This window comes from Chiloscyllium punctatum, chromosome 45 (assembly GCF_047496795.1).
Source record: "Chiloscyllium punctatum isolate Juve2018m chromosome 45, sChiPun1.3, whole genome shotgun sequence".
NCBI classification, from domain to species: Eukaryota; Metazoa; Chordata; class Chondrichthyes; order Orectolobiformes; family Hemiscylliidae; genus Chiloscyllium; species Chiloscyllium punctatum.
This window is the reverse complement of record NC_092783.1, coordinates 36145775-36157961: the sequence shown is the minus strand read 5'-3', so window position 1 is coordinate 36157961 and position 12187 is coordinate 36145775. Positions and strand designations below refer to the sequence as shown.

At 43.2% G+C, this 12187-nt stretch overlaps 1 protein-coding gene across 1 annotated transcript in view; it reads left to right on the top strand.

The window, feature by feature from the left end:
- The first annotated feature begins 597 nt into the window (after positions 1 to 597).
- Positions 598 to 12187, top strand: part of rnpep (arginyl aminopeptidase (aminopeptidase B)) — a 38352-nt gene continuing 26762 nt past the window's right edge. The window contains exons 1-2 of the mRNA XM_072563546.1: positions 598 to 1010; positions 11076 to 11216. Coding sequence (XP_072419647.1) covers positions 627 to 1010; positions 11076 to 11216 — 525 coding nt within the window. The 5' untranslated portion in view covers positions 598 to 626. The remainder of the gene's footprint in view (positions 1011 to 11075; positions 11217 to 12187) is intronic.

The window sequence follows — 12187 nt, the reverse complement described above, 5'->3', positions numbered from 1 at the left end:
GCCTGATGTCACTGAATTAAATTTTAAAAAAACTTAACCCAGTTGAGTGCTCAGAAAAAAGCCCTTGGTAAATTGCCAGCATCTCACACAATGCCCCACTCTGTGCCATGTGGTGAGCTTGGCAATAACAGGGCAGGCAGCATCAAGAAAGGGACCAGAGTGGTGGGGAGGAGAGCAGGGACGGAGCCAGCCAGCACCGAGAGGGACCAGAGTGATGGAGAGGAGAGCAGTAAAAGAGGCGGCCTGCACTGAGGGACTAGAGTGACGGGGAGGAGAGCAGTGAGGGAGGCAGCCTGCACCGAGAGAGACCAGAGAGACGGGGAGGAGAGCAGTGAGGGAGGCAGTCTGCACTGAGGGACCAGAGTGATGGGGAGGAGAGCAGTGAGGGAGGCAGCCTGCACCGAGAGAGACCAGAGAGACGGGGAGGAGAGCAGTGAGGGAGACAGCCTGCACCGAGAGAGACCAGAGAGACGGGGAGGAGAGCAGTGAGGGAGGCAGTCTGCACTGAGGGACCAGAGTGATGGGGAGGAAGCCTATAGAGGGGCGGGGCTACGCTGGAAGGGGGCGTGCCGCTGCTGTCAGCGCATGCGCCTTCGCCTTCGCCACTTCTCGCCAAAGAGAGCATCATGGCGACTGAGAAGGTGCTGGATCAGAGCTCGGACACTGCCACATCCTCCAGCTATCGACACTTTCGTGTCCGGCATTTCCACCTGGAGCTGCAGGTGGATTTCGAGCGGAGGCAGCTGCAGGGTCGGGAGGTGTTGGATCTGAGCTGTGTCCGGCCTGAGGGCGGGGGTCAGGAGCTCTGCCTGGACTCTCACTCCAGTGTCGGTGTGCAGTCGGTGTCGGTGCGCTGTGGTGACCCAGAAGGCCCGCTCCAGCCCGTGTGCCACAAGGTCCAACCCTTCACCAGCTATGGCTGCACCCTGGTGCTCACCTTACCCCGCCCGTGCCAAAGTGGTGACCAGCTGCAAGTGGTCATTGACTATACGGCCACCGATGGACCCGGGGTGAGTTCCTGCTCCCTTTTAGGTTGGAAATAAATGGTATGTTTTCCTTAGCATTGAAGCAATGCTCACTAATTTTGTTGGCACTGATTGCTCTGAGCATTGAAGGATGTTAGAGGGAGTTAACGTGCAGATCACCCTTTTCTCTTGGCTGCACTCTTATTCATTGCAATCTGCTTATTCGCTGCTCACGACCTTACAGTGTGGGGTCTGCTGTACTTTGGGGAGACGAAACGCAGACTGGGGACCACTTTGCGGAAAACCTACGTTCTGTCCGCAAATATCGCACCGAGCTGTCAAAACAAAACCCTGGAAATCTGCAGCAGTAACAGCTGCTGGAGAAACTCTGCAGCTTTAGCAAAATCTGGAGAGAGAAAACAGCATTAACATTTTGGGTGCAGTGACCCTTCTTTAGAATTGATAGCTAGGACAAAATGGTAGATTTGCAGAAGGGGTAGGGGGATGGAGAGAAAGAGAGTGGAGAATGGGATAGTTGGAAATAGAAACCCAGAAAGAAAGAGAACAGCAAAAGGGATGGATAGTAAGCCAAGGAAGGAAAACAACGTAAGTATGGGGAAGTGGGTTGGCTGAACTGAAAGCAACCCATGTGATGACAGGGCCTGTGATGTGTGTAACAATATGATAAAGAAGGGTCTGTTTCCATGCTGTACATCTCTATGACTCATACTGGAAATTTAGACTTGAAGGTCCCAAGATGGAAACTGTGATGCTGTTCTTCCAGCTTGCTCTGGGCCTTGCTGGAGCACTGCAGCAGGGTCTAGTCAGAAATGTTGGCCTGGGAGCGCAGTGTGTTGAAGTGATAGGCAACCGGAAGCTGAGGGTCGTTCTTGTAGACACACTTGGAAGTTCTGCACAGTGGTTATCCATTCACCATTTCATCTCCCAATCAGAGAAGTCCATATTATGAGTAAATACAATAGTCTTGATTGATGAAGTGCAGGTAAATCACTGTTTCACCTGGAAGGTGTGTCTAGAGCAATTGATAATGAGGAGGGAGGAGGTAAACAGGCAAGTACTGCACCTTCAGTGATTGTATAGGAAGGGGGTGTGGGGAGGTCTTGGGAGTTGAGGAAGAGTTTCCAGTTGCCTCTTCAACACACCGTGTTCCTTCACCAACATTTCTGTCTCAGACCTGCTACAGCAAGGCTCAACACAAGACAGAGGAGTACCATATCTTCTGCCTAGGTACCTTAATAGCCTTCAGGACTCATCGTTGAGTTTAACAATTTCAATGTGAACACCTTCCTCTGTGTTCATTACCCACCTCCAAGTCCTGTTCTGTATAGTTTGTTCTTAGCACAGCCAACTAATTTTCACCAGGAAACATGCATAATATCCCCCATGCGGGTGGGTAGGAGAGATCAGGGTAGGGGCAAGACATTAGGATTGGGGGGATGATGAGAACAAACTTTACATTTTTCTGTCTTCCCCTATTCTTTCTCTCTCTGTTCCCACCCCTGCTAAGCCCCATTTGATTTCCATTTCACTTCCACTTCCATTCTGCACATGTGAACTGCAGACATTGCGCATGACTCATTGATGTTGAAAGTCACTGTAGCCATGGGCAGGTGCACCGCAGGTCCAGTGTCAGCAGATACTGCCTTTCAACTAATTTCACTTCCTGTTAGCACCCATTTAGCACTTAACTGTTTCTTGGCTTATGAATAATTTCTTTGCTTTATTTTCTCTCCCTCTATCCCCTCTCTTCCTTGTAACCTAGGCTGCTGAAAAGAAAAGGGTGCGAACGGATGTCATTCTGTAACTCATCAAATGGAATTGATTTGCTCACAAATGAGCAACAAAACATTAGTGCTTCTGATATTTGGTTCTGAAAATGCTCTTTGTAGGGTCCAAGAAATAATATGAGAAAAAGCCTAGTGCTGTTGGTCAGGTCTGAACTTTGGCCATGCTAGAGTTGAGCAGTGTCCTGATGGCAGCAATAGTGTACACTAGCTTGGTGATTTTCCAGTTCAAGCAAGATAATAAACTGAACAGGACAGATGTATGGGCCTGGAAGTTCTGAAAAGCTCAGCTATTTGATGACTCGTGGGTATTGTTGGACTATAAGTGTGTTTCTAACAAGAGCCACTGAGTCAACTTTACTCTGAAAGGGCAAATGTCGCTTGGCATGTCTGAGTAGGTTGATTAAAAATACTTAAGGGCATGGCAATGTTCTATTCAGCGGGTAAGCTACTGAACCCCACAACTTTCAGGTGAATGTTTCCATATTTAATGTTGACTGAATTATGGCCCTGGCAAGTTCCTTTTGACAAAACACTGATTAATTTTGCAATTAGAAATGTACATAACAAGGAGTTTACAACATTACATTTAAGATTATGGTTAGCAAGTGATTCTTTCACCAATTCTTATCAAACCACTGGCCTAGTTTACGCACAAAGGACAATGACTGCAAAATTGAACTGGCTGTTTTACATACTGGATTGGTAAGACTTTCAATTTAAGCATTGCTGTCAGAACACATTCATTCTTTTTGGGGTCCCCTGAGTAGTATCAGAATTCATGGAGTATGATGTGACTACTAAGCCAACTATCCTGCACCATGGAGACACAATAGGATTCAATTAAAATCTGTCACTAGAAATGCAGAGACTTTTTCTTGCCTTAAAATATCAGGGGTGGAGTGGCAATCTGACTATAATGGTAATTCCTGGAAAATCAAGCCTGTTTTTAAAAATTATTTTGTGTGGCATTAATTGAACAAATACTGTTTTGATTTGGACTAATCGTAGTTTGGATAATTTCAGTTTTTAAAAAAATGTTATTGTCATGTGCCCGGCATGTGATACTGACGTGTTTCATTTTAAAAGTTCTTTGGTTGGAGTCCAGAAACCACATCACTTAATGGATCTTTGCAATCCTTCTCAAAGATTAAAATTTTTATTCCACTTTCAAAATTCGTATTTCCAAGCCTAGCTCAGGATCTAAGATCAGATTTGTTATAACATCTAACACAGATACAAAGCTCAGCATGTTTTCTGATTATTGTAGTTTTTTTAGTTTTAGAGGAAATATGCCTGTTATGTTAAATTTATCTAATGAGTAATTTTTCCCTTTAAATTTCTTGTATAGTTGTCAAAAATGTAGTAAGATAATTTCCCCGTGACTGTGTTAAAAGTTTGGAATGAACATATTTTCATATAGTTGTATGAAGTCTAAACGGATCCAAAAACATTGCTTTGCATTCAAAATACAGATACAAATGAAAGCTTTAAACATGGCATGAGAAAAGAAACACTCCATTCAACAAATCTGCTCTTCCGCAGATCAAATGCAATTTTATTCTATCATGATCTCTGCTTCACTACAAGGTTGATCTGGAGGAAGGATTGCATAGAGTCCTAAAAAGTAGTGAATGAAAATATCAAATTTCTGTTCATCTACACTTCTCCAATATTTACCCCTGCACTTCATGAACATGTGCGCCACCCACTTCTTTTTCTGCTTATCCCTGTAAACTTCGAAACCAGTTGAGTAAACTTTGGTACTGAAATTGCACTATTGATTACTAAATTAAATTGTTTGTCTGAATTTCTATGCTGTGACTTTATTATGGGCATTAATTGAATTATTTTAAATATAATATCAGGGAGAGAAATTTCAGAAATTATTAAATATTTGTATGTTAGGAGCATAATGGCAAAAACTTTGGGACTTTTTATTAAGCTTTTCATGTCTGAATATAGGTAAGTATGGAAATCTGATGTTTTGTAAGAATCAGCCAAATTAATTTAGCATATAAAGAACAAAGAAACTTACAGCACAGGAACATGCCCTTCGGCCCTCCAAGTCTGTGCCGATGCAGATCCTCTATCTCAGCCTGCCGCCTATTTCCTAAAGATCTGTATCCCTCTGCTCCCTGCCCATTCATATTTCTGTCTAGATACATCTTAAATGATGCTATTGTTCCTGCTTCTCCCACCTCTGATGGCAATGCATTCCAGGTCTCCTCCCCCTCTGCGTAAAGAACTTTCCATGAATATCTCCCCTAAAGTTTTTCCACTCACTTTGAACTCGTGACCTCTAGTAATTGAACCCTCCCACTGTGGGGGGAAAAAAGCTGCTTGCTATCCACCCTGTCTATACCTCTCATGATTTTGTAGACCTCAATCAGGTTCCCCGCCCCCCCCCCCCCCACCCACCTCCATTTTTCTAATGAAAATAATTCTAATGTATTCAATCTGTCTTCATAGCTAATGCCCTCCATACCAGACAACATCCTGGTGAACCTCCTCTGCACCCTCTCCATAGCATCCACATCCTTTTGATAGTTTGGTGACCAGAACTGTATACAGTATTCCAAATGCAGCTGAACCAAAGTCCTATACAACTGTAACATGACCTGCCAACTCTTGTACTCAATACCCCATCCAGTGAAGGAAAGCATGCGTATGCCTTCTTGACCACTTTACTGACCTGCGTTGCCACCTTCAGGGAACAATGGACCTGAACGCCCAGATCTCTCTGTACATCCATTTTCCCCAGGATGTTTTTGTTTACAGTATATTTCGCACTTGAATTTGATCTTCCAAAATGCATCACCTCGCATTTGCCCAGATTGAGCTCCATCTGCCTTTTGTCTGCCCATCTCTCCAATCTATTTATACTCTACTGTATTCTCTGACAGCCCTCTTCTTTATCTCCTACTCCGCCAATCTTGGTGTCATCTGCAAACTTGATTATCATCAACCGATACCTTCCTCCAAATCATATATAATATATCACAAACAGCAGTAACACCACTGGTCACAGCTCTCCATTTTGAGAAACTTACCCTTCTTTAACAAGGGGACAACATCAGCAATTCTCCAGTCCTCCGGGACCTCACCCATGTATAAGGATGCTGCAAAGCGATATGTTAAAGCCCCAGCTATTTCCCGTCTCGCTTCCTTCAGTAACCTGGGTAGATCCCATCCGGACCTGAGGACTTGTCTATCTTAATGCCTTTTAGAATACACAACACTTCCTCTGTCCTTATGCCGACTTGACCTAGAGTAATCAAACTGCTATCCCTAACCTCAACATCTGTTCTGTCCCTCTCTGTGAATACTGATGCCAAGTACTTATTAAGAATCTCACCCGTTTTCTCTGACTCCACGCATAACTTTCCTCCTCTGTCCTTGAGTGGGCAACCCTTTCTCTCGTTACCTTCTTGCTCCTTATATGTGAGAAAAAGGCTTTGGGAATTTCCTTAATCCTATCTGCTAAAGATATCTCGTGACTCCTTTTAGCCGTCTTTCTTCCTCGTTTCAGATTGGTCCTCCATTCCCGATGTTCTTCCAAAGTTTTGTCTGTCTTCAGCCTTGACCTTATACACTCATCCTTTTTCCTCTTAGCCAGTCCCTCAATTTCACCTGCCATCCACAGTTCCCTAACCTTGCCATTTCAATCCCTCCTTTTCACAGAAGCATACCTCTTCTGGACTCTAATCAACCTCTCTTTAAAAGCCTCCCATATGTCGAATGTGGATTTACCTTCAATCAGCTGCTTCCAATCTACATTCTCCAGCTCGTGTCAAATTTTGGTATAGTTAGCCTTCCCCAATTTAACACTATTCCTTTAGGGCCACTCTCGTCTTTGTCCATGAGTATTCTAAAACTTTTATGGAATTATGATCACTATTCCCAAAGTAATTCCCTACTGAAACTTCAACCACCTGACTGGGCTCATTATCCAACACCAGGTCCAGTATGGCTCCTTCCCGAGTTCGACTATTTACATACTATTCTAGAAAACCTTCCTGGATGCTTGTTATAAGTTCTGCTCCATCTAGACTTCTAACACTAAGTGAATCATATGACTTCCAATATCTCTTATGATAAGAAAGTTAGCATTAAGGTGCTTTACCTGAATGCGCGTAGCATTCATAACAAAGCAGATGAACTAATGGCACAGATCGTAGTGAATGATTTTGATGTGGTAGGCATCACAGAGACTTGGTTACAAGGGGTCAGGACTGGCAGTTAAACCTCCAAGGATTTTCAACTTATCGAAAAGACAGGGAGGTCGGCAGAGGGGGTGGGGTTGCCTTGTTAGTTAAGAACAATATTAAATCTATGGCACTGAATGACATAGCGTCAGATGATGTGGAGTCTGTGTGGGTGGAATTGAGGAACCACAAAGGCAAAAAAACCATAATTGGAGTAGTGTACAGACCTCCTAACAGTGGTCAGGAGCAGGCACGCGACATGTACCGGGAAATAGAGAAGGCATGTCAGAAAGGCAAGGTCACGGTGATCATGGGAGACTTCAATATGCAGGTGGACTGGGTAAATAATGTTGCCAGTGGATCCAAAGAGAGGGAATTCATGGAATGCTTACAGGATGGCTTTTTGGAACAGCTTGTCATGGAGCCCACAAGGGAGCAAGCTATTCTGTACCTAGTGCTTTGCAATGAACCAGACTTTATAAAAGATCTTAAAGTAAGGGAACCCTTAGCAAGCAGCGATCATAATATGGTAGAGTTTAGTCTGCAGTTTGAAAGAGAGAAGGCAAAATCGGATGTAATGGTGTTACAGTTAAATAAAGGTAATTATGAGGGCATGAGAGCGGAACTGACAAAAATAGACTGGAAGCAGAGGCTTGCGGGGAAGACAGTAGAGCAAAAATGGCAGGAGTTTGTGGGTATAATTAAGGACACTGTACAGAGGTTCATCCCCAAGAAAAGAGAGATTATCCAGGGAGGGAGTAGACAGACAAAGGAAGTCAGGAAACGTATTAAATGTATTAAAGAAAAAGAGAGATCCTATAAAGTGGCCAAGAGCAGTGGGAAATCAGAAGATTGGGAAGGCTACAAAAACAAACAGAGGATAACAAAGAGAGTAATAAGAAAGGAGAGGATCAAATATGAAGGTAGGCTAGCCAGTAATATTAGAAATGATAGTAAATGTTTCTTTCAATACATAAGAAACAAACAACAGACAAAAGTAGACATTGAGCCACTTCAAACTGATGCTGGAAGCCTAGTGATGGGAGATAAGGAAATAGCAGGAGAACTTAACAAGTACTTTGCGTCAGTTTTCACAGTGGAAGACAGGAGTAATATCCCAACAATTAAAGGGAGTCAGGGGGCTGAGTTGAGTATGGTTGTCATTACAAAAGAGATAGTGCTGGAAAAGCTAAAAAGTCTTAAAATTGATAAATCTCCTGGCCCCGATGGGATACATCCTAGAGTTTTGAGAGAGGTGGCTGAGGAAATAGCGGAGGCGTTGGTTGAGATCTTTCAAGAGTCACTGGAGTCACGGAAAGTCCTGGATGATTGGAAGATCGCGGTTGTAACCCCATTGTTCTAGAAAGGATCAAGACAAAAGATGGAAAATTATAGGCCAATTAGCCTAACCTCGGTTGTTGGTAAAATTCTAGAATCCATCATTAAGGATGAGATTTCTAAATTCTTAGAACAGCAGAGTCTGATTAGAACAAGTCAACATGGATTTACTCAGGGGAGGTCATGCCTGACAAACTTGTTGGTATTCTTTGAAGAGGTGACAAGTAGGTTAGATCAGGGAAACCCAGTGGATGTGGTCTATCTAGACTTCCAAAAGGCCTTTGATAAGGTGCCACACGGGAGGCTGCTGAGCAAGGTGAGGGCCCACGGTGTTCGAGGTGAGCTACTGGGATGGATTGAGGATTGGCTGTCTGACAGAAGGCAGAGAGTTGGGATAAAAGGTTCTTTTTCAGAATGGCAGCCGGTGACGAGCGGTGTCCCGCAGGGTTCAGTGTTGGGGCCACAGCTGTTTGCATTCTATATTAATGATCTGGATGAAGGGACTGGGGGCATTCTAGCGAAGTTTGCAGATGATACGAAGATAGGTGGACAGGCAGGTAGTACTGAGGAAGTGGGGAGGCTGCAGAAGGATCTAGACAGTTTGGGAGAGTGGTCCAGGAAATGGCTGATGGAATTCAACGTGAACAAATGCGAGGTCTTGCACTTTGGCAAAAAGAATAAAAGCACAGACTACTTTCTAAATGGTGAGAACATTCGTAAAGCCAAAGTACAAAGGGATCTGGGAGTGCTAGTCGAGGATTCTCTAAAGGTCAACATGCAGTTTGAGTCTGTGATTAAGAAAGCGAATACGATGTTGTCACTTATCTCAAGAGGGTTGGAATATAAAAACACCATTGTGCTACTGAGACTTTATAAAGCTCTGGTTAGGCCCCATTTGGAGTACTGTGTCCAGTTTTGGTCCCCACACCTCAGGAAGGACATACGGGCACTGGAACGTGTCCAGCGGAGATTCACACGGATGATCCCTGGAATGGTAGGTCTAACATATGAGGAACGGCTGAGGATCTTGGGATTGTATTCATTGGAGTTTAGAAGATTAAGGGGAGACTTAATAGTGACGTACAAGATAATACATGGCTTGGAAAGGGTGGATGCTAGGAAATTGTTTCCGTTAGGTGAGGAGACTAGGACCCGTGGGCACAGCCTTAGAATTAGAGGGGGTAAATTCAGAAGAGAAATGCGGAGACATTTCTTCAGCCAGAGAGTGGTGGGCCTGTGGAATTCATTGCCGCAGAGTGCAGTGGAGGCCGGGACGCTAAATGTCTTCAAGGCAGAGATTGATAGATTCTTGTTGTCTCGGGGAATTGAGGGCTACGGGGAGAATGCGGGTAAGTGGAGTTGAAGTGCCCAGCAGCCATGATCGAATGGCGAAGTGGACTCGATGGGCCGAATGGCCTTACTTCCACTCCTATGTCTTATGGTCTTTTGGAATCCCAGTCAATTTTAGGAAAATTAAAATCTCCCATCACTACCACCCTGTTGCTCCCACATCTTTCCATGATCTGTTTACATACTTGTACCTTTATCTCACATTCACTGTTGGAAGGCCTGTAGTACAGCACCAACATTGTTTCCGCACCCTTCCTATTTCTGACCTCTGCCAATAAGATATGCATCTTTGCGTTATTCTGTAATGGCAGCTGCTTAGAAGCTAGCAGAGGGCACAAGAGAACAGGTTTTCCTGGTTTGATGTTAAACTTGTATGCAGTTACTGATCACACTATTAAATGGGTGGTGGTGGGGGCGGGGGCGGGGGGGAGAGGTTCTCATTGCTGATCTGACAGCCTTTCTAAGGCAATTATGATCATAGTTAAGAATTTTTGTTTTGTAGGCTGTTTCTGAAATTAAAGAGGAACTAAACTTTTTTAAGTTATGACATTGCCTTATTGAAAGGACCATAGGCATCTCTCTTCATTAGAGACATATAACTTATGCACAGCTTGGAGAGTAACTGCTCTACATGTTGGCTGAGGTGAGGAAGTAGGCCTCTGTCAACTACAACTGACAGTGCAGGGATTGAACGCACACTACTGGCTTTATTCTGCCATCTAGCAATCTGAGTTTACCAACCCCTCATTCTTTATTAGTGAAGATGAGTGGGATGAACTGAAGACATTTTTTTAAAAGACCAGTTCGAATAGTTGTATTTAATAGTTCAAGCGTTGAAGTTAACATTGATCACTCTGGGTGTTATTGGTGACCAATTGATTGATCGTTGATGATTGAAACTTGGCAGACGTTGATTGGAGTAGGAAATTCCTACATTACAGTAGGTCCAAATGTAACCAATTAGTAAAAAAAGCAGTGGAAATTTTAAAAAGGAAGAGGACTAATTGTATTTCGACCACACCTTTCACAAATTGGATTGTCCCAAAGTACTTTAAGTACTTGTTGAAATGTAGCCAGTATACAGTCGTTTTAACTATAGCTATACTCAAATTGCCATGAACAATATTGCTAAAAGCTGAAGTCTATATTCCACAGTATTTTGGCAGTATTTTTCTAATGTAAAAGTTATTTCTTTGCATTTTGCCACTCCAGATTTCCTGGCTTCATCCAGTACAAACTGCCAACAAAGAGAAAGCTTTTCTATATACGTCTGGCTTTCCTGTGCTGAATAGGTCTTTTTTTCCCCTTCTTCCACACCCCAGCCAGGAAGTGCACATACTCTGCTGCCGTGCAGGTAAAATGCTCTGTTTCTGTATGAATATAGCTTGTTATTGCATTATTTTTGTTAGGTTGTTTGGCTGGACCCAGAACAGACAGCAGGAAAAGTCAAGCCATACCTCTTCACTCAAGGCCAGGCTGTCTTGAACAGGTCCTTCTTCCCTTGTTTTGATACCCCTGCAGTTAAGAGTTCTTATTCAGCCTCCATTAAGGTAAGACCTACATATTAACTTTTCCTCTAAATTTAACTAAGCTCAGATAAAGAGGGTTGAAAACTGCAGAAAGATACCCAGACAGAATTCTCAAATAATTTGATATTACTGTGAAGGCCTGTGTGTAATTTTCAAAATGAAAACATTGAGTAATCTTACTCTAGAGTGATACAATTTGACCTCTTAAAACAAGTGATTAATGATTCAAGGAGTTTTTTTTTAGATTAGTTTACCCTACAGTATGGAAACAGGCCCTTCGGCCCAACCAGTCCACACCGACCCTCTGAAGAGTAACCCATCCATTCTCATTTCCCTCTGACTAATGCACCTACTACTACGGGCAATTTAGCATGGCCAATTCATCTGACCTGCATATCTTTGGACTGTGGGAGGAAACTGGAGCACCCGGAGGAAACCCACACACACAAAGGGAGAATGTGCAAACTCCACACGGACAGTTGCCCAAGGCTGGAATCGAACTTGGGACCCTAGTGGTGTGAGGCAGCAGTGCTAACCACTACATGATTTTACATGTTGCCAACTGGGAATTTTGATTTTTTTTTCTTTTTTAATTCACTGTTTTAACACTGAGAAACTGCTGATATGAGGGATACATTGAACATGTTATTGGTGTAATCTTTTTTCTTTCAATGATGCCATGATTTGGAATATTTACTGATTGCTGTCCATTCCATACCTTTTATTGAAACAAGCTTCGTGACAGCGAAGGGTAGAATCTACTCAAAATGTCTGCTTTAAGATTTCCTCTGAATAGCAGATTTTAAGCTGATGACCATGGGAAATGATAAACCAACTATAGTTATAGTCGTTAAATATTCAGATACATCAATTGCTACACAATATATAAATTTGATGAAGTGACACAGTGACGTTGGAATGAAAAAGACTTTTGTATATTCAACCAGATAAAGAGTGCATGAATGATGTTGTCAGGCCTGAACAAATTTATG